We start from the raw sequence: 22,836 nt of genomic DNA, 5'->3' as shown, positions 1-22,836 counted from the left end.
ATGCAAGGTAACGTTTAAATATTTGCATAGTGTAATACCAGACAGCAGGTTTGGAAGTACAATTACTCATTTCTACTGGATTTCTTGTCTGTCCTCACAGTGGCTGGGCTGAACCTTTCTCTGTCCACTTTTGTCTCATTTTGAGAATGTCGAGACCATTTGGTATAAATTACTTTCACTACTTTCTTCTGACACCTCACTCACATCACCCCCTTTCTCTCTTCCTTCTCTGAGAAGAAGGTATAGTTACAAAACTCTGCTGTTCGTGAAACACTGTTTTCTGATTCAGTAATTTTCTGACTCAGTGTTCCTAAAGCTTTTGTACGTTGGTTAGCATAGCTACTCTAAAATATTTTGCATTAACATTATTTTTGACTAAGTCTTTTTTTTCCTAAGGGATTCCAAGCAATCCGAGGGCAGAGATGATATGTTAAATATCTATTTCTGGCATTTCTGATATAATTCTGACATCTACATTTTGTACATAGCAGTTACATAACCCTGAATTGAATTAAGTTTACATGTGAGTACTGCAAATAGTACTGTTCCAACTCTGAATATTTTTTGTTTACGTATTAAGATGATCTAAATATAAATGGACAGTAGATTCTTAGCTTAGACTCATGAAGAGAAAATGAAGGTCATGGTTTTGAACTGATTATATATATGTATATATACATATATATACACACACACAGATATAGAGAAAGCATGTTACGAATACTGTACTTTTGTTCAAAAAGGACAGGGCTTTATGAATCTAGTTTATTTTTCCATGTAAATACAGTCTGCTGTTATCATTTTTTACACTTCTGTGTCTGAAAAGAGGTCTTATTTTTATTTCCCAACAGGTCTTGATCTGACAGGTGGGGGAATTGCAGGGGTGGAAATCACAGTTCTGCTTTTTTGCCTCTTTTTCTTTGTCTTTTAAGAAGATAAATATGGATTTATTTGGCTAAAGTACTTTCTGCATGAACAAACTGTATCTTAAGATTGTTTTTTTCTCACATTTTCAACTGTGTGATAAAGTGACATAAACAGTGTAGTTTATATTAGCTGGATGTCCTATAGAGAGTGTGGAAAAAGGATATTAAGAAGACATTAAAAATACCTTTTATGGACATTAAGGAGGATGTTTTAAGTCACGGATGATGGATTAATGGAATCCGTGTTAGTCATGTCACCTATGAGAAGGATAATCCTAAACATTTTATGTGTGAAGATTTTAATCTAATGTTTAGCAAAATTAAAAAAAAAAAGTTCTGTTGATTGCTTCCTTTGGAGAATCAGATAATTGTTATTACTATTTACCTTGTAAAATGTTAACATAAGATAGAACTCTAGTCCATAATATTTCCTTACTATGCATTTTGGGCCCAAATTGGGCCTATAGTGGTAGTTATCACTTGGGAATTTAAGAGGTTGTATGTCCCTGAAAATGTCCTTTTACAAGAATGTTTCATGTTTTTTGACATTCTACGAGTGGAAAGAGATTGAAATATTTGACATTTTCTTTAAGAGATTTTTTAAAGCATCATATTAAAACTTCTTCATTCAGAATCACCACAGAGATGGGGTTGAAAGCTACATGGTCATGTTTAAACCTATCTGATGAAGAAGCGCCATTTCTCTGTGACGGGCAGCAGGTCTTCACTGACCTTTCATGGAAAATCCACACTGCTGATGAGCCTGGCACCGTTTTGGAAAAGAGCTGCCACTGCCCTTGGCCACTCACAGTCATCAATGCCGGGACCGTTTCCAAAGTCCCTTAGTCTTAGACTAGATGGAACAGCTGGATTATGTTTAACTTGTATTAATTGGGGGAAGTTGGATCATTTTTAAGTTGTGTTTCTGTCAGGAAGATAAGACTAATCATTTTTTAAGGATGTGGATAGGCAAGGCAGATTAAATGGGGAGGAAAGAACCCTACTACTTCTAGAGAGGGCCCTGCAGAAAAGGGTCAAGGAGGCAGGGTTGCACTCTACAGCTACAATCTGTACCATTCACCTTGGCTCTGCATAGCAGGCTATAGTGGAGAGCTGGCTGTCAACAGCACTATGAAGTTGGCACATTCCAGTTTGCTTTTCTGTAGGAGATAAAGTAAGTTATATGCTGAGAGTCACCCAGCTAGAAAGTGGAGCAGCCACCGTTCAAATGCAGGCTGATTCCAAAGTCTAGGGATTATTTCTAGAAAAGGGAATGAGGAAGGTAAAGTGTAATTTTATGAATTAGCACTGAAATTTATGGAGAGGGATAGTTCTGAAAATTTCTTTATTTGAAGATGAATAAAAACAGAGGATGGGTAAAGCACACAATTATGTAAACCTTACTCTGTGCAACCAGAAGTTGAACTTGGCCTGCTGAATATACATCAGTGACACTTCTTTCATTCTTCTCTAAAATACACATTTTAAAGATGTGGGGAATAGGGATGGGTTTCAAGCTCTTGGCTCACTATTCTGGATCTTCTCTTTATTACTGCTGAGATCCTGGATAGGTATTGTGGCTTCTCTGTAGAATGAAAAGTTACCCATTTCCAGGGATTTTTGATAGAATTAAATGATATATTAATAGTCTATATCAGTGGTTCTCAGCTATGGTGATTTTGCTCCCCAACAGGAATTTGGCAATGTCTGAAGACATTTCTGATTGCCATAAGTACAGAGGGGGTTGGTGATACTGCCATTTTAAGCGTTGAGGCCAAGGTTGTTGCTAAACATCCTGCAATGCATAGGACAACGCTTTACAATAATTATCTGGCCCCAAATGTTTAAAGTGCCAAACTGAGAACTTTTGTCCAGCAAAAACCTGGTAACAGACAGTTCCTCCCACATGGACTTGTTATTCATTCAGGTCTCTCCATGTGTTAGGAGCTTCCATACTTGTCTCTGTCTTTAGATGCCTACAAGATGATGAAAGCACACAGTGTCCTGCTGAAGGTCTCACAGTGCTGAATGGCAAAATCAAGATTTGGACTAAAGCCTATACAGCTCCAAAGTACTTTCTACAAACTTGCTTCCTCATGTTTAAACTGTCTACTGCCATTGACTCTTTGCTTTGGATATTTGGAAGAACAAATGAATGTAAGCTTTTAAGGCTGATTTATCAGACACTCTGAGCAGAGCCTGCCTACTCTATTGTGTTTCTGTCCACATACTGTGCCCAGCTAGTCAGAGGGTGTTGGTTTTCTGGCTGTAGCTGATTGCTGCTATGGAAGCTTTGCTCCTTCCCCACTGCCTGCTCAGGCCAGGCTTTCAGATCACTGACAAATGTTCACTTCTGTAATAATCATCCCCATAGTACAGCAAAAGGTTTGGCAACACTGTGAGCAACGCCCTGCATGGTTTATTGAAATTGCCTCAAGAAAGAAGCAGGGTCATAGAGGAATAATGGAGTGTTTGATTCTCAAAGGAACTCTTTGATGAGAGCTACAAGGGCTGGACAATGCTTACAAATGTGTTCCAGTAGAAAGGTAGATAGGAGCTGTGGGATGGCCATGTCTCCTAGACTAAATATGAAAGCTTATTTTGATTCTTCTCTTCCTCTAGGTGGAAGCTAGAGGAAGCTAGCCCAAGAGGTAGCTATATTTATTTTTCTTCTCTTATCCTTCTTTTTCTTTTTTTTCTTCTTCTTCTTTTATTTTTATTTTTATTTTTTTTGAGATGGAGTCTCACTCTGTTGGCCAGGCTGGAGTGCAATGGCACAATCTTGGCTCACTGCAGCCTCTGTCTCCCAGTTTCAAGTGATTCTCCTGCCTCAGCCTCCCAAGTAGCTGGGATTACAGGCTCACACCACCACGCCTGGCTAATTTTTGAATTTTTCACAGAGACGGAGTTTCCCCACGTTGGCCAAACTGGTCTCGAACTCTTGATCTCATGATCTGCCTGCCTCGGCCTTCCAAAATGCTGGGATTACAGGCATGAGCCACTGTGCCAGGCCGAGGTAGCTATATTTCTTTCTGAGACCTGTAGATCTCACACTTAGTGTACCCCATGGCTTATGTGGTCGGCTAGAAAAAAGTAAAAGGGAACTTATGAGCCTACATCTGTCTTGAACAGAAACAAAGAAAAGCTCAAGTAAATCTTCATGTAGATTATGAAGTGTAGACTTCAATTACCCCAAAGTGGTATAAACTTTGATAATGTGTTTCATGGGGACAGGAATTATGAGGTACTCAGACTAATTCTGTGAAATCACAAGGGGAATAAAGAGTTCTAATGGCATGTTACAGTAAGTTGGTGCCAAGGGAATAGAATGTTATGGTCAGCATTAAATTTCCATATCTAGTCCATGATTTAAGTATTGATTTATGGAGAACAAGGATATAACAGGGTACAACTCACTCTAAAATGAATGTAAATTCATATTTTGTGGATGATTCAGAAATATTGTGTGTTTAATCCATTTTTATGTCATCTCTGTATGGAGAAAAAACTAAAATTCTTTGACTGTTGGATATCAGTACTTTCTTGTTTGTATTCAGGGGGATAGTCACACATTTGTTTGTATAGAAGGAAAAGAAGGAGAAGTCTCCTTGAGGTTGTTGATGATGGGATGAGCATAAGGGGTGCAGATAAGCAGTAATTTTGGTCATTGAAGTAATACATATTCGATGTGGCTATTAAAATATGCTAACAAAATATACTAAGAATAATAGAATCAATTGGCAACATACATATATTAATATGAATATATGTGCACACGCAGAAATGTATACATGCATTTATATTATATCTAACATAGTTTATAATAGAATATCATATTGTTATATCACACATATATTTATATATAAAATACATAATGGATATATAATAAAAACATACATAAGAAACAGAATTGGCTTAAATATATGTAACATATTATGTAATATCATAATATATATTTAATATAACAATATGTTATGATTATATATTAATATATAAGCCAATTCTGTTTCTTATGTATTGTTATATTAATATAATACTGGATTCATGCAATGTTCTTGGCATAGCACACAGAGTCAATAATGCTGTGTTCTAAAATTGGAAGCAATGATTATATTGCTATAATTCGCTAATGTGTGGCCAATAAAGTACATCATGTCATATCCTGAAGTAAAACCCCAGCACAGCACAAGGTATATTTGAAAGGATATAGGAAATGTGAACTTAGAGAGCATGTCCTGTAGGTAGAGCCTCTTCATGGTCTGCAAATTAGGCACATGTTCAATGATTGTTCTGAATTAGTTTGTGCCTTTACAACATTAAGCCTTGTCACTCTTCTGTGGGATCTGATCTCATATCTCAGGGCTTTGACAATTGCTCTGCTGACACCCTGAAACATGCTGATCTCTGCCCTGCATTTTACCTCCACGCTTACTCCTTGTGAACATGTGGCAGATCTCAGACTTTTACTGATGTGTTCGTTGTTTTGTGGTTTTGTGTGTTCACATCCTGTAAAGGATGTAAGTGCTAGGCTTTGGATGGGAAATTGGATTTTAACCTGAACTTATGAGATGTGAATCCTAAAACTGAATTATAAAAATGTTTCCATGTTATCTATAATCATTGAGGTTAAAAAAAAAAATCAACTACCTCATCTAACCCAACAATAAGAAAGTATCATGCATGCAAAATATTTCTGTCTGTCTCTTTTTTTTTCCTCCAGGGAACAGTTACACGGGGAAAGAAGTTTGTGACCCTTTGCACACTAGGGATAAATTCTTGAGGATTCACATTACATATTAAAAGCTTGGAGGAGTCCTTTAAAAATGAAAACTTTTAATTTTGTTTAACCCTGCATCATTCCCAAATTTATTTAATAACAGGGATCCTCCTTTCTTACTAAACTCAGAGGGTACAGTGGTTCCACTTAAAGCATTTTGGAAAATCCTAAGTAATAATATGTTATCTTCAGTTAGAATCAGATGAGATGATTAATCCAGGAAAGGCAGGGGACAGCATAGTACTCCCTTGTCCCCAGGAACTTTTAAAAGTCAGCATTTTCTTTTCAATAGCCTGAGCTAACATTGATTCTAACAAGTGATTAATGAGTCCTTATAATTATTATTTTCATTATGTGATTGTAAAGTCCCTCCATAATTCAAACGACATTTCTTCAATTCACTTTCTTTGTAAGCTGAATTCTCACAAAGCACTCTGGGAAATTCCAATAATGCAGGGGCTAAAAAGAGTTGACACAGGCTGCAGGCCATTGCTGTGTGCTCGCCCAGCTCGGAAAGGGTAATGAGGATAGATTTTCTCAGTGCACTATTGAGCGAAGGTTTGCATGTCCCATGGGGCTGTCAGTCTCTGGGCTGGTTGGGGATGCATTTATTATTGCAGTACATCTCTGATTTTCTTTAATTATTATATGTGGTGGTGACTATTATAGTGGATATCCCTCTCAGCCAAATAAATTAGATGTGCAAGGAATATAATTTTCTTTAAGTTACTTTGGTTATTTACTTTGAGCCCTTCCTACCACCAGGGTCCCTAATTATTTCCTCTGAGACGTTCACCATTCTTCAGCTGTCAGTCAGTTGAAACTGGTCACTGTTTAGAGGGCTCTTCTTCCTGATAGGCTGGCTGGAGACTCTCTCTAGAACTTCTGCACCATGCTTGGTTCTTATCAGTTTTGTTCTGAGGAGGAGAAAGAGCAGAGAGGAAGCTTTTATTTTAATCATATGTACTTTTTGAGGCAGGAGGTGTGTGGCAGGGGAAGAGACTCCTTACCTCAGAAATACCCAATGTAACCTACCTAGAAGGTTCCTACCTAGGAAACTGCACACAAATCCCAGAGGCTTGTTGGACTATGTTGACGTTTTGCTCTATTACATCTCTTCTCTGAGAACAGGAGCATGGGCCACTGATGACCTGTTTAAAAGGAGAAAGGGGGAAAAGAGAAATATTAGGTGGAAGGAAACAATTGTATAGGTTGATATTTCAAAAATGTCTTCCACCATCTTCTCCTAATACATCTTTCTGTTTCTATAAACAAAACCTACTTCTTACACATTTCTCCCATCCTTTAACCCCACACTGAAGGTGAGTACTAGGTTTCTGACCCAGACTGTACTCTTCAGAACAATGACCTCAATCCAAGCTCCTCTAGGGTATAAGCATGAAGACATTATCTGGAGAATATTCCAGGTTTTAGTTGGGAACCTGCATCCTGACAGCTTTCTCACTGCTTCTGAGGTTTCTCTCAGCTTCTCCTGCTTCCTCTTCAGGCAGAGGAGTGGTCCACATTTAACAGCCTTGAAGCACACCTGTTTCCGGCTCACTCCTTCTTAGACATTTTCCTGGATATCTGAGAATGTAGTCATATCAACAATCTCCAAAAAGATTACATTCTCCCCCTTTTCATTTATTCTGTCAATTTTTCTGAAAATATCCAGGGAATTTAAGGCATTCAGGAATTCTTTTTAAAATTAGTCTGCTTTGTAAGGCTGCTTTGAGGACTGCATGACATGTTGGCTGTAAAGTGTCCAGGATAATACTGGGTGTACTGATGCTGCTGCTACTATGATGAACCTGTGACCACTATGATAATTTCATCTCCCAGCACTTTTTAGTTTTTCTTGTACAAAAGTCTGCCTTTGTTCCTGGGGGATATGTTCCAGGACCTCCAGTAGACTCTTGAAACTGTGACTAGTACAGAGCCCTGTACATATTATGTTTTTTCCTATATACATACCTATGATAAAGTTTAATTTCTAAATTAGGCACAATAAGATTAATAACCATAATACAACAGAATAATTATAGTCATAATATTATAGTAAAATCTATGTGAAAGTGGTCTCTCTTTTTCTCTCTCAGAATATCTCATACTGTACTCATCTTTCTTCTTGTGATATGGATCCTAAAATTAACAAGGATAAAATGACTGTGACAATATGAAGGGAGGTGAATGACGTAGGCATTGTGACATAGTGTTAGGCTACCACTGATTTCTGAATTCCTGAATCCATGTCACTATCCTGTACTTGCAGCAAGTGGCTTGATGTCACTTGTTTCAAGGGATCCTTTTCTGAAGTCTTCCTTATGGGCTTAATGCTTTCTGGTGCAACTCATTGCCATCAATTGCAACATGTTTCTCTTCCTGTCTTCCACCTAAAAATTTAACACCTTTTCCAACTCAGTACTTATCATGCACTGTGGCTGCAACTTTTGTAGTTTGAGGTGCAACAGCAAAACCAGCATGAATTTCTTTTTCCTTCTTCATAATTTCACAGGTAGAAGATTCATTCTGATGGTAGATCTTAATAGACTTTTTTTTTTAAGTCTAGAACTTTCACCTTTTCGCTTAAAGCTAACACTTTATGACTCCTCGTTGGTGTATCTGAATTGCCAGCATCACTACTCTTGCACTTTGAGGCCATTATGAGTAAAATAAGGATTACTTGTACACAAGCACTGCCATACTTCAACGTTCAATCTTAGAACCCAGATGGCTACTAAGTGACTGGTGAGGAGGCAGCATCTGCAGTGTGGATACACCTGACAAAGGAAGGATTCACATCCCCAAGCAGAAACAGAAGCAGGACAAAGTGAGACCTCATCATATTATTCAAACTTATGAATTATCTCTGGAATTTTCCATTTTGTATTTGGGAACTGCAGTTGACCATAGGTAACTAAAACCACAAAAAGTGAAGCCGCAGATAAGTAGGAACTACTGTAGTAAGCCGGTATAATAGAATCTGAAATGCAATTCTCATTTATTTACATTCTTCAAGAAAAATGATAATAGTATTTTACTTGTTGAGTGAGATTCCTGCATCATTCTCATTAGGTCTACACTTAAGATCAAAGGTATTTCTGTAGTCTTGGGCACTTTAGTACATTACCATGCTAGCCTTGAGAAGACTGGGCACCCCATCACTGAATTCCATGGGCTTTATGGAGACTGGAAAGAAGGGGTATATAGAGTTGCAATAAAGAATAACAGGCATTGCAAAAGGACTTGTGAAAAAACAGTATTTAAAAATTCTATTGGGCATCATTATTAGGTACCCAATAGAATATAGGCTTCTACCTATAATCATAAACTAAGGAAACACAGAGAAGAGGCTTTTTGTCTTCAACTCTTTTTTTTTTTCATTTTGGAAAAATCATCAACCCATTGTGTTGTGTGTTGTGAGTTTCCAGTGTTGACATTACACCTAACTACACTTGACATGATTCTGCTTCCTATGATGCTATTAGTTCTAGCTTCAGTAATGTGCAATATTAATTAGACCCTAACTGTATGCCTAGTGCTGGGCTACTACAGGTTATAGAGTAGTTAATAGGGGGAAAATGTTTCTACCTTCATGGAGTTTAGAGTCAAGTGAGAGAGACAAGTATTAAACAGTGAATTCTACAATTAGATTTGTAATTTCAAGAGTGAATGCTTTGTAGGAGAATAGAGTACTATCAGAGCAGAGGGAAGAGTTCTCTACAGGTATGCCTTGAGATCTAAAGGGTGAGTGGGAATGAATGTTACTGGGCTGTAGCAGGCAGTGCATGTAATTTGGTTTAAGAGACCCAGCCAGGTATGGTGGCTCACGACTATAATCCCAGCACTTTGGGAAGGCAAGGCAGGCAGATCACCTGAGGTCGAGAGTTCGAGACCAGCCTGGCCAACATGGCGAAACCCCATCTCTAATAAAAATACAAAAATTAGCTGGGCATGGTGGGGGGCACTTGTAATTTCAACTACACAGGAAGCTGAGGCAGGAGAATCATTTGAACCTGGGAGGCAGAGGTTTCAGTTAGCCAAAATCATGCCACTGTACTGCAGCCTGGGTGACAAGAGTGAAACTCCATCTCAAAAAATAAAATAAAATAAAATAAAATAAAAAAGACAGTCCATATGACTGCCCAGGTATTGGAAGGAGCTTGGCTTATTGGGGGAACCAAATGGTGGCCAATGTGATGAGAGAGAAGTGAGTGGAGGTGGCTGGGCCAGGAAATCAGGACACTAAGGAGTATGATGGCCCTGATCAAGCAGGCACTTTTATGTTATGTTAATAATATTGTTTTTCTTTATTTTGAAAGGAACAGGAAGCTGTTGATGAGTTTTCACATGAAAATTACATACAGAATGACATGCTACACCCAAAGGAGTACAAATTTGAATTATTAAAAGATATAGGACCACAATAGGGAAAAGGAATTGATAGCAGGGATGGAGTAGGGTGGAGTAGTGGATTCTTGAAGGCAGAATGGGAGGACGCTCCTTTCATCCATGCAAGAGAAAGCAATGGTCTGCACCAAGGTTGCAGCTGGTGGTGGAATGGGATGAAGAAACTGGGGCAGATTGAAATCATGTTTAGGAGACAGAGCTGGTGGGTGATTGAATCTGGTCTTTGTAAATCTTCCTGAAAGTCTTCAGGCATACCCATTTGACTCTACTGGGTATATAGGTGTTTTAGTTGATTCTCAATAGAAAACAATATTGTGATTATGCCATGTTGTAACCGAGCACAGGCTCAGGTGTTCACTGTTTGAAAAGCCAATAACGAAGATGCAGCACAGTGAAGGGAAAGTGACTTTATTTCTAAAGCTAGCTGTGGAGAAGTGACTGGCTTATGCCTCCAGAAACTGCTTCTAATTTTAAACTAGGAAGAGGAGCTAAAAAAGAGAATTTGGAATGGGAGCCATGCAGGAGGGGTGCTGAATACAAGGTCCATGTGTCTTGTTCCAGTGGCCATCTCAAGCCGTGGTCCACCAGGAGCGCGGCTGGCATCATCTCAACAACGCCAGCTTGTTGCTTTGAGGTAATCTCTGGAATTTTGCAGCTAAGTCTCCAGGCTTGGTCTGTCTCAAGATTAGTCCCTGGAACTTCTAAGTAAACACATAACTGGATAACAAGCATACAGCTAGATAAATGTGCATGGGGCAAAGGAGTACATGGTGGGAAAGGGAAGGGAGTGGAGTTTTAGAGTGTCTCAAGACTGTATTTTAAGACTAAGGAAGAAGGTCTCTACAGTTATTTATTTATTTTTTCTTATACTTTAAGTTCTGGGATACATGTGCAGAATGTGCATGTTTATTACATAGGCATACACATGCCATGGTAGTTTGCTGCACTCATGAAGCTGTCATCTACATTAGGTATTTCTCCTAATGCTACCCCTCCCTTTGCCCCCAGCCCCGCAACAGGCCCTGGTGTGTGATGTTCCCCTCCCTGTGTCCATGTGTTCTCGTTGTTCAGTTCGCACTTATGAGTGAGAACAGTTTGTTTCAAGGTTATATGTTCACTGGGAAGAAAGGAGAAAAGAGAAGTTTTATAATGCATTTTGAAGGTAAACTACTCAGTTACAATGTTACTGCTATTCTCAGACTTTTAAAAAAAATATGCTAGCTTGAAAATTATTTTACAGACAAGAGTAGAGTCTCACATAGTCTTAAAATTGCTGTTTCAAAACAAAAAATTATTCTGTTGAAAAAGAAGTGAGATGCACTAAATGTTCTGTCCACCAAATGCAGCCAGTACTTTGCTCTCACTTGTATATCGTATGAATATCTGCTACTAGAAAGAGATATGGGTTCAGGTACAGATTTACTCCATTTATCTCTTACAGTGGTTGGTTCTTGAAGTTAGGGAAAATATTTTCTTGGGTATGCTCTTGTGCAATTTTTATCTCAGGCAATATTAATTCTTGAGTTGCTTAATGGTAAATGAAATATTTGCATGCTCTCTGCCCTTTTGTTTTATGTATTTTTAAACTTGTGTGCATAGTCCCAACGTTACTACCTTGCCTTGACCTCTAGTAGACAACATAAAAGAAAGCCTCCTTTATCAAGCTCAACATGTATTGATCATTCACTGGGTAAACAGAACTTTATTCTCATTTTTTTGATTAGGGGCACAGCTTAAAGTTTTCAGCCTCCTGAGCACATCTTCTAGTTTGCTTTCTGTGTAGTATAAAGCAAACAGATATCTGGTCCTCTTGAGTGAAGTCAATGCCTGGGCTGTCTCTAAGCTCAAGGAGAAAGTCCTTCAGGAGAACGTTGTGTGGGATTCAGCTGGTCTGTGTTTCTGACTTACTCTTTATTGCCATTTCCACTTAACTGATGCAAAACAGCCAAGTAAATGATTTTCTTCCACCTCTCCAGGGAATCCAAAGGGCTTAGTTGAAGCATTTATTGTAAGTAAAGTCAAAGTTGAGTGAAGCCATATTTATGGGATGAAAACACCTAATAAATATCTTTTGACAGGTAGCAGAGCCCCAAGAGTTTCGAGGCCATCGCTCAAACCAGGCCATTGAACTGGACAAGACGGAGGCAGGGGCTTTTGGCAGAAGACGGGTGGTAGGGCCTTCGGCCCCTCATACCGGCTGCACTCAAAACAGACTCCCTTCTAAATACGTTTTACCCATTGGCTTTGCAAGCCCCATTTGCTCAAGGGATATCATTGCTAAAAATAATTACATTGCAATTGTTGTGAAAAAGGTTTAGAATAAGATAGAACTGGAGAGGGCACCTGAGCTGTTTACCTTGTGCAGATTCTTTGATCTCATGCATTGGTGTCCTCAATTGCAAAGCAGAACAATGTCAATAAGGTACATATAGTATTGGGCAGATGATGGTACGTGTTCAAAAAAACAAAAACAAAAATAATAAACATTGCCTGTTACTATTATTGTAATTGTTATTCTAGGGACACATCATTTCTGATTGGTGTCTAAGGGTTCGTTCCTGTGCTAAACCCCTGAATCTTGCTGGATGTACTTGAGCAGTAGGTTGGCTGGTGTGGTTTTTTTTTTTTTTTTTTTAATTATTATTATACTTTAAGTTCTAGGGTACATGTGCATAACATGCAGGTTTGTTACATATGTATACTTGTGCCATGTTGGTGTGCTGCACCCATCAACTCGTCATTTATATCAGGTATAACTCCCAGTGCAATCCCTCGGTGTGTGATGTTCCCCTTCCCGAATCCAAGTGATCTCATTGTTCAGTTCCCACCTATGAGTGAGAACATGCGGTGTTTGGTTTTCTGTTCTTGCAATAGTTTGCTGAGAATGATGGTTTCCAGCTGCATCCATGTCCCTACAAAGGACTCAAACTCATCCTTTTTTATGGCTGCATAGTATTCCATGGTGTATATGTGCCACATTTTCTTAATCCAGTCTGTCATTGATGGACATTTGGGTTGATTCCAAGTCTTTGCTATTGTTAACAGTGCCGCAATAAACATACGTGAGCATGTGTCTTTATAGCAGCATGATTTATAATCCTTTGGGTATATACCCAGTAATGGGATGGCTGGGTCATATGGTACTTCTAGTTCTAGATCCTTGAGGAATTGCCATACTGTTTTCCATAATGGTTGAACTAGTTTACAATCCCACCAACAGTGTAAAAGTGTTCCTATATCTCCACATCCTCTCCAGCACCTGTTGTTCCCTGACTTTTTAATGATTGCCATTCTAACTGGTGTGAGATGGTATCTCATTGTGGTTTCGATTTGCATTTCTCTGATGGCCAGCGATGATGAGGCTGGTGTTCTTAAGCAAACAAAGGCAAGAAGGATCTCATTTCACGTAACAAATAGTGAAGGGACCCTGGGAGCAGCTGTCTGCTCCAGGTGACAGTCTAGGAGGGCGAAAAATCTCAGCATTAACAAGCAATTTGTTGTTTGTGTTATACAGGTTTATAATGTAATTTCCACTTGTTTATTCTGGTTTTTGGCCTCTCTTCCCTCACCCACCCCTTAGATTGCAACGTTTATGGAGCCCTTATTCTTCCCTTCCAGTCTTAGAACTGTTCTGATAGAAACCAGTATGATACAGTGTTACAAATCACTGGATGGGGTGTGTGTAAATAAAATTGCCAGCCCCATTTTTGCTCCAAATGATTGTGTGACCTTGGGCAAGTCACTGAATTTGTCTAGGCTTTACTTTTTCCTGCAAAAACTCTGGGCTGTAAGATTCCCTTGCCACTCCTACATTCTAGGAGGTTAGCAGGAGGCAGGTTTTAGTGATCCTAAAAGACCTACTTGTGTCAGATTGCTGTGAAATATATGAAGTTTGAGAGTCTTTTTTAGGCTTTAGAATTTTTAGAAAGTAGCATTCAAACCAGAAATATTGATAAACAATTTTTAAAAGGTGGTTTTCTGTCTCCGTGATGTTTGCATTAGCTGATGAGTGGTTCAAATACATGTCTAATCTGCTTTGCTGTCGAGCTACTTCTAATGGATGTTCTAGACACTGGCGACTAATAATTTGTAATCAAAAGTAAGTAACAGAGGCATTTTGCTTTTCAGTCAGAGGCATCTGTCCACAAAGATGAAATGTGCTATTAGTGCCAAACAAAAACAGAATCATACGGAAAGAGCTGGGAACATTAGCAACAAAGCTTAGGCTTACTTGAGGTATAAATATTCCATCCAAATGCTCTGAGGTAGTCTGCTATGGAATCATGAACTGCCTTTGCAAGTAAATATTTGTGTGAAAATGAAGTTGTATATGTTAGCTTTCAACTTTTGCTGTTGAATTTTTCTAATGAGATTTATGGGAATACTTTAGCACACATATTCAGGCCATGAATGTACCATGATTTTTTTTTTTTTTTATGATTTTGGTATAACTGAATTTTTTGTTGTTGTTGCAAAAAGTGCAATGGAATTTTTTAAATGAAATGCAATAGAGCTTAAGTTTCCTCTCATTTAAATTCTCGTATGTTTGTGTGTGTGTGTGTGTGTGTGTGTGTGTGTGTGTATATATATATTTTAGTATTATCTGATGCGTGACTCAGTAATGGATATATCTGATGAGCAGGTTTTCGTTGCTAGTCTAGAAAGTATTGAGTGGCTTTGTGCATCCTCTGCTAGTGGAAGTTATTGATGATCATGATTGATTTAGAAATATAGACTTGGAAACTCTCATCCCTTCCTGTTTCCATCAGTGAGCCTGCCTCCAGGGCTGACTCTCAGCTTCAGGCTTGCTGCTATAGATCTAGTGAGATCTGGGAAACAAAAGCATTGAGATTGTTAATACTGTGTATAAAGTAAGTGTAAATAGGCCTAAAGGAAGGACCAAACATCCGCTTCAGGAGTAAATTGGCATTACACTTAGTGTACAGCATTAACAGATATCTAATGCCTTATTTATTTTTGTATTCCCAGAATCTAATACACTACTTGTCAAGTAGTAGAGAATGAATAATTGCTGTTATAATGAATGAATGTTCAGTTGCCACTTTTTCCCATTGCTTGAGATCTTAGACGTATTTTAGAAAGTGAACTTTCTTAGATAAATGTCCGCCATATAAGATAGGTATTATTTTAATTATTCTGTAGTTGATGCAGTAGCTTTTTGAGAAGTAAAAGTCACTACATTCACTTATTGGAAGTGAAGCATCTTATAGGTAAGTCAAGTTGTTTTAAATCCGATTTTGTAATTCTGAGGTTTATGAGTGCTTTGATTTAGTAATTATTCACAAATAGTTTGCTTAAGTTGCTAAAACTCTGCATCATTATTCATGTCATCTCCCCACACCCCTTGCCCAAGTTAAAAATAAAGCAACATCAGGATAATAAAAGCTTTGACAGGGAAAAATGAAAAATAAAGCAAACATCTCTTCCTATTGCATGCATAGTATTAAATTAGGGTTGCCGGCCGGGCGCGGTGGCTCAAGCCTGTAATCCCAGCACTTTGGGAGGCCGAGACGGGCGGATCACGAGGTCAGGAGATCGAGACCATCCTGGCTGACACGGTGAAACCCCGTCTCTACTAAAAAATACAAAAAACTAGCCGGGCGAGGTGGCGGGCGCCTGTAGTCCCAGCTACTTGGGAGGCTGAGGCAGGAGAATGGCGTGAACCCGGGAGGCGGAGCTTGCAGTGAGCTGAGATCCGGCCACTGCACTCCAGCCTGGGCTACAGAGCGAGACTCCGTCTCAAAAAAAAAAAAAAAAAAAAAAAAAAAAAAAAAAATTAGGGTTGCCATTTCAAATCGTGGCCAGTACTGTGCAAGAGCTATGGAGAGTGTTTATTTTCTCTGTCCTCTAGAACCTCCTTTTTCGTTTGTTTCAGGCATTTTATTGAACACCACACCTAAAATTCAGGCATCCAACATGCTTTCTTAAATGTGATGATTTAGGTTGAATGAAGCATGCTTCTAAACTAATCCAGTTAAGGGTAACTTATTTAAGATGATAAAATTTGCCAACACTTTTCTGATTCTAGAGGAATATTACATTACAGCATTCACATATTTGCATTTCCTGCAAAAACACAGGCAGAAAAAAAGAGAAATCACAGAGCCTTAAATTTGAAAGTGATCTGAGATTTCATCAATGCTACCCTTCCAAGTCCAAAGAATTCACTTCTAGGCCAAAATGTTAATGTGTTAATGTGTGATGTGGCTTAAAATACTTAGATTATTCAACAGCAACTATATTCCTCTCACAAAAAGGGTGGTAAGTTGCAGATACATGACTCTTTACATAACGTTTGTCCAGGTAAACAGATACAGAACTACTGTCCCATTACATCATTGAAATATTTTCTGATAAAGCAACCAGCATGAGTTTTATTAATAGTTTAGAGCTACATTACATCAGTAGTCAAACTTTTAATATTCAAATTGTTCTAAATTTTGTTTTATTTTTATTACTTGGTGTCTGTTTTTGTTCACTAGGCATATAAAATTCTTGATATTTAAAAACATGGTATCTTATGTATTTCTTTAGATTATTTGTGAATACTGTTAATATGTAATACGTAAATATTTCGTAATAAAAGCAAGGTTATTTTGTATGTGGTAAATTTAAAGGTAATATTCTTCTTCATGCAACTGCTTACATTTTTAATTACTTCTTCTATTTGTGAACTTGGACAAGAGATGTAAGATTTCTCAAACTGCCAGTCACATTTTACTTCAATATGCATGTTTTTTTGAAATGGCAAAACCACTCAGGGCTGTGTGATTTTCACTTATGTATGTATTGAAAGTTCATAGCCAAATACAACGGAATAAATCATGGAGCACATTTCCTCTCCATGCCTGAGAAATGCAAATAGCTATAGGTCAATTGCGGAAAGGTCTTGTCTTCATCTCATATGTCTTGTTCGTAATTTGATTTTCATTTATTCCACATGTACACAATTCAGTTTGCACTTGCTTGTTATTTAGACGTTTTTTTGGCTGTCCTCAAAGTTTGCTTTAATATACGGAGAAACTATTCTAGCTGGACTCTGCCTTTTTTTTTTTTTTTTTTTTTTTTTTTTTTTTTTTGAGACGGAGTCTCGCTCTGTCGCCCGGGCTGGAGCGCAGTGGCCGGATCTCAGCTCACTGCAAGCTCCGCCTCCCGGGTTCACGCCATTCTCCTGCCTCATCCTCCCGAGTAGCTGGGACTACAGGCGCCCACCGCCACCTCGCCCGGCTAGTTTTTTGTATTTTTTTAGTAGAGACCGGGTTTCACCGTGTTAGCCAGGATGGTCTCGATCTCCTGACCTCGTGATCCGCCCGTCTCGGCCTCCCAAAGTTCTGGGATTACAGGCTTGAGCCAGCGCGCCCGGCCTTGACTCTGCCTTTCTAAATGTCCTGGCCAACGCTTATTAACATGCATGTGTCTCACTTTACAAGAGCCACTATCCTAAATTCCAGGCCAAGGAGTGGGGAGTAATTGTTTACATACTGCCTTTATTACCTGTTCTACTCATACTCAAAGGAATATTGACATATATAACATAATATTGAATTAACTCATATCCAAAATTAATATCGCTTAATATTCCTTTGGTTAATTTTTAGAGTTAATATTGGATATGAGTTAATATTGGATTAACTCGTATCCACATAGGAGATCCTGGCTAAGCTAAGAAACATCTTCAATGATAGCAATTTTAATTACTTAATAGTTATACTTTGTTCTCCAATGATGTCGAAAAATTTTGCTGTTTGATAAAATTCTGCATTTGATCTTAGCCAAAAGGCTAAGCAATTATTTGGTAAAATTCTGTAAAGAAAGAGGAGATGAAATCTAAGGGAAGAATAATAATTTCTAAAGTTTAAAATAGTAATAATTGCAAATAACCAAAAAAGTGTTAGCTTATTTTAAAAGTGGAAAACTTACAATAAAAAAATAATAAGAGAATGTCATAGTCAAATGCTTTGAAAGTAAAGACGAGTCATTTGGCAAGATATTCTAAATGAATTAAGTGTAATATTAACTTTTGAAGATTGATCAGAAATAGCTCAAGTTTTCTGATCTTACTTTCATTAATCCATGCAAAAAAAATCCTGAGTGGAAAATTGTGTGTGCTTAACACCTAAACAAACAGAGATGAACTGACAGTCATTATTTAAAAATCCACAGTGCTGTACAAAAACAAAAACAAAAACAAATTCCTTTAACTTTATCCAATAACTGTTTTATATCATTCAAGACTAACTTTAGATTTTAAAGTTTGCCGTGTTTGTATATATTTTGAAATATTCCCTTATTGAGTAACTGTGGGAATTTGGGGGCAACAATAAAAATTTTTATGAATAGTCTGACATGATAGACAATGAATAGAATACTTAAACTGAAACTTCTCTAGAACATTAGGACAGAGAAAGCCTCCCACTCACTTTCAAGTAACAAGAAACATCTCAATTTGCAAAGTAAAAAATTGTGAGTAATCTAAGAACACATCACCAGAATTGCCGGTGGCTGATTAAGTCAGCCTGTGCTAAGATCACCGTTTTCAATGCATGTTCTCTATACTGTGAGCAGTCTGTGCTGGGATAACAGGCTGGAGGAAGGTAGTGGGCAAACTCAGGGGCATTTTGGTAATGAAAGCTGACCTGCTCCAGTGAAACCTGTCCTGTTTCAGCAAGAGAAGTCTCTAGTATGTTTTCTATGTTTTCTCTCATGAAGTGGCGGAAGACATTGACACTGTAACCTAACACACTATTGCCAAGAATGCCAGGTGTATATGGCTAGAACAGGGATGTGAGGGAGAACTAAGATGACCAGGTGCATTAGAAGCACACCCTTTTGTCCTACTACAGTGACAGATCCTCATTTTAGTGTGTGGCCCCAAATGCAGATAACTTGCTTCTCTGGGGATGTATATGTTTCTTCCTAAATGCATGTGACTACATACATGTCTACTATTTGTACAAATGTAGTGGATGCTAATGAAAATATTTTTCATGGAGTAACTAAACATCATTTGGGGCAGCTGGTCAGATTCAGGGAAAGAGAGAGAGCTTGTGTATATTAATATGCCTCTTAGGGTCTGAAATGCCTTATGATCATCACAATCCTGATACAGGGACGAACTTACCTAGTTAAGCTGATAAAACTTTTTTTAAAAAAAATTTTAAGTTACGGGATACATGTGCTGAACATGCAAGTTTGTTACATAGGTATACATGTGCCATGGTGGTTTGCTGCACCTATCAACCTGTCATCTAGGTTTTAAGCCCTGCATGCATTAGGCATTTGTCTTAATGCTCTCCCCACCCTTGCCCCCCACACCCCAACAGTCCCTGGTGTGTGATATTCCCCTCCCTGTGTCCATGTGTTCTCGTTGTTCAACTCTCACTTATGAGTGAGAACATGTGGTGTTTGATTTTCTATTCCTGTGTTTGTTTGCTGAAGGATGATGGTTTCCAGCTTCATCCATGTCCCTGCGAAGGACATGAACTCATTCTTTTTTATGGCTGCATAATATTCCATGGTGTGTATGTGCCACATTTTCTTTATCCAGCCTATAATTGATGGGCATTTGGGTGGGTTCTAAGTCTTTGCTATTGTAAATAGTGCTGCAATAAACATACGTGTGCATGTGTCTTTATAGTAGAATGATTTATAATCCTTTGGGTATATACCCAGTAATGGGATTGCTGGGTTGAATGGTATTTCTGGTTCTAGATCCTTGAGGAATCACCACACTGTCTTTCACAATGGTTTGAACTAATTTACACTCCCACCAACAGGTTCAGATTACATATTTAAACAAATGAAAGGGAGGAAACTTTTTTTCATTGCTGTTGACACAAAATGTGATTACTTACTGTCCTTGTGAAAAGAGATATGATCAACTTTCTGGATAAGGCCTGCTGGTATGTCTGTAGATCAGATGCAAAAAATATGATAAACATGAATGGGCAGCTCCCTCATATGTCCATTTCTTGGACTCTTTCCTACACAAATGAATTAGTTAATTACAAGATCTGGCATGTTACAAGCTAATGTTGGAAACTTTACCTGGAGTCAGTACCTATCAGAAATCAAAATGGGTACACTTCAAGGATTCTAGGGGCAGAATTTCCACAGACAATTCAGTGCTGCTGCTTCTCTTACTACCTCATCTTTCCCCTGCACCCCATTGTTATTTTCATGCAATTCACTCTGCAAGTACTAACCAAAACTGAGGGCGATTATTTTGAAAATGAAAATAGGATACTTTGGCAACTTGCAATGTTAAACATATCTCTTTTCTGAGCTTCTTAGAGTATGAGCTGAAGGACTGGAAATATGAAAAATTCTACTTTATTAAAATCCTGGCTTTAGGGCTTTTCTTTTAGCTGAAACACCACCTCAGTGGAAAGTATTAATATTGAGTTAGATGTATAGGCTTTGGAACATAGTAGTTATAATGGTACAAATCATTTGTTAAATTTGTATTGTCTGCTTGACACATTATATCATTTATCTTCAGAACATTTCTACAAGTCAGTGCTTTTATTATCTTCTACCTTATATAGGTGAGGAACTTTCTAAGGCTTAGAAAGTTGAAATAATTCATCCAAGTTTACGTTACTGATGGAATGCTTATTTCAACAAGAGTGTCCACATTCTTCACCACTAAATTATATTGTCTCTGTTCCACCAAAATTCATAATTTTATACTGGTTGTGTTGGAAAGTGTGTTAATTGACTTCTACTTCTCTGTGAATTGCTGAATGTAATCTCTGAGTAATTAACATCCTTGGTTTTCTGCCTGTAGGTCCCTGGGGAAGGTGTACAGGAGACTGTGGTCCCGGAGGAGTCCAGAGTCGGGCAGTGTGGTGTTTTCATGTTGAAGGGTGGACAAGTCACCTGTCTAACTGTGGTGAGAGCAACAGGCCTCCAAAGGAAAGAAGTTGTTTCCGAGTCTGTGACTGGCACAGTGACCTCTTTCAGTGGGAGGTTTCTGACTGGCACCACTGTGTCCTCGTTCCTTACGCTCACAGCGAAGTCAAGCCTCGGACTGCAGAGTGTGTGACAGCTCAGCATGGACTGCAGCACCGGACGGTGCGCTGCATTCAGAAGTTGAACCGAACTATGGTTGCAAATGAAATATGTGAACACTTTGCCCCTCAGCCTCCTACAGAACAAGCTTGTCTCATTCCTTGTCCCCGGGATTGTGTGGTATCTGAGTTCCTACCATGGTCCAACTGTAGCGAGGGATGTGGGAAGAAATTGCAGCATAGAACTCGCGCGGTCATAGCTCCTCCTCTCTTTGGCGGTTTGCAGTGTCCAAATTTGACTGAGTCAAGAGCCTGTGAAGCTCCCACTTCCTGTCCTCTTGGGAAAGAGGAATATACATTTAGCCTTAAGGTTGGACCATGGAGTAAATGCAGACTGCCTCATCTTAAAGAAATTAATCCAAGTGGAAGAACTGTTCTGGATTTTAACTCTGATTCAAATGAGCGAGTCGCCTTTAAACATCAAAGTTACAAAGCACATCATCATTCGAAGTCTTGGGCAATAGAGATAGGTTATCAAACCCGGCAGGTTTGGTGTACAAGAAGTGATGGACAAAATGCTATGTTAAGGTAGGAGACCTTTGATGCTTGTATTTGATTCACCTAAAATATTTTATTTTATACAATTTTATAAAGCTTCTTAGGGAAAATGGCAATCAGCTTTATAATTTGGGTTTTTAGAAGTTTCGTGTAAGAAATTTTTAATTTCACTGGGAAGTTTTCGAAATTGTATAGTTTAGACCAAGCTGTATTCTAGCATTCTTGTGTGATTAGTAGTGCAATTATATGTATAGGGTAAGTCACGTATTTCTACATTTTATCAAGACAGTAACCGGTATGAAAATAGATCTGCCATTATTACAGTAATAGAAGACTGAGAGGCTTCTCATAATGATAAAAAATCAAGTTCAGTTTCAAATTTGGGATATGAATTATGTAAATATTTTTGTTTTTCAAAACATTTGTGCTTTAAAATTTTGTTTTTGTTTACTTTTGTTTTCACCATTATCAACATTCTTTGACATCTGTGTTGTACATTTTTTATACTAGCAATAATACCAAAAAGTTGTTCCAAGAGTGCTTTCTTTGACATTATTTTGATAAAGATGTTAACCTGTGCAAGCCGTAATTAGAATGACCTACTGTGGAAGACATAAACTATTAAAAGCAATAGCTTAGGTTGAAAATTTATGCTTGTTTTATTTTAAATTGTAGTCTAAAACATCATGACATAAACTCCTAGAAATATATTGAAAGTAATATTTGCTTAATTTCCCCCCAGGGACTCTTAAATGAAGCACTGGTGTATTACTAAGTTTCTTTCAAATTAAGGTACCTTTCAATAGTACTTAAATTACCAGACAACATAATGCTTGTCTTTAGAATTAATCATTCTCATCAGTTGCTGCCTTCTTGGGATCTACAGCCAGCCCGGAGATACCCCGAAGACTACCACTGTTGTTTATGAACAAATGTGATGATTTTTTTTTTGTCCATTTGACTTCCCAAATGAGTGTATTTTATCCTTAATGCTTCATTCTGATTTATGCCATATGAAATTGGCAAGTCCATTGAAGAATGATTTGCAGCTTTTTATTGCCTACTTCTTTGAAGCCCAGATTAAGCAAATGATTCATGCAATTTGTTTGAATGTGTGTGGGATTGTGTAAAT

The 22,836-nt window shown here is 38.1% G+C and overlaps 2 protein-coding genes across 2 annotated transcripts in view; one reads left to right on the top strand and one right to left on the bottom strand.

The window, feature by feature from the left end:
- Positions 1-22,836, top strand: part of THSD7B (thrombospondin type 1 domain containing 7B) — a 790,054-nt gene that overhangs the window by 155,657 nt on the left and 611,561 nt on the right. Inside the window, exon 2 of the mRNA XM_050750933.1 lies at positions 20,924-21,734. Within this exon, the coding sequence (XP_050606890.1) occupies positions 20,924-21,734 (811 nt within the window). The remainder of the gene's footprint in view (positions 1-20,923; positions 21,735-22,836) is intronic.
- DARS1 (aspartyl-tRNA synthetase 1) overlaps positions 1-22,836 on the bottom strand; it is a 1,211,452-nt gene that overhangs the window by 1,157,853 nt on the left and 30,763 nt on the right. The window lies entirely within an intron of this gene.

This window comes from Macaca thibetana, chromosome 12 (genome assembly GCF_024542745.1).
Source record: "Macaca thibetana thibetana isolate TM-01 chromosome 12, ASM2454274v1, whole genome shotgun sequence".
NCBI classification, from domain to species: Eukaryota; Metazoa; Chordata; class Mammalia; order Primates; family Cercopithecidae; genus Macaca; species Macaca thibetana.
Note: the sequence above shows the minus strand (reverse complement) of the source record. Positions and strands in the feature narration are given on the sequence as shown.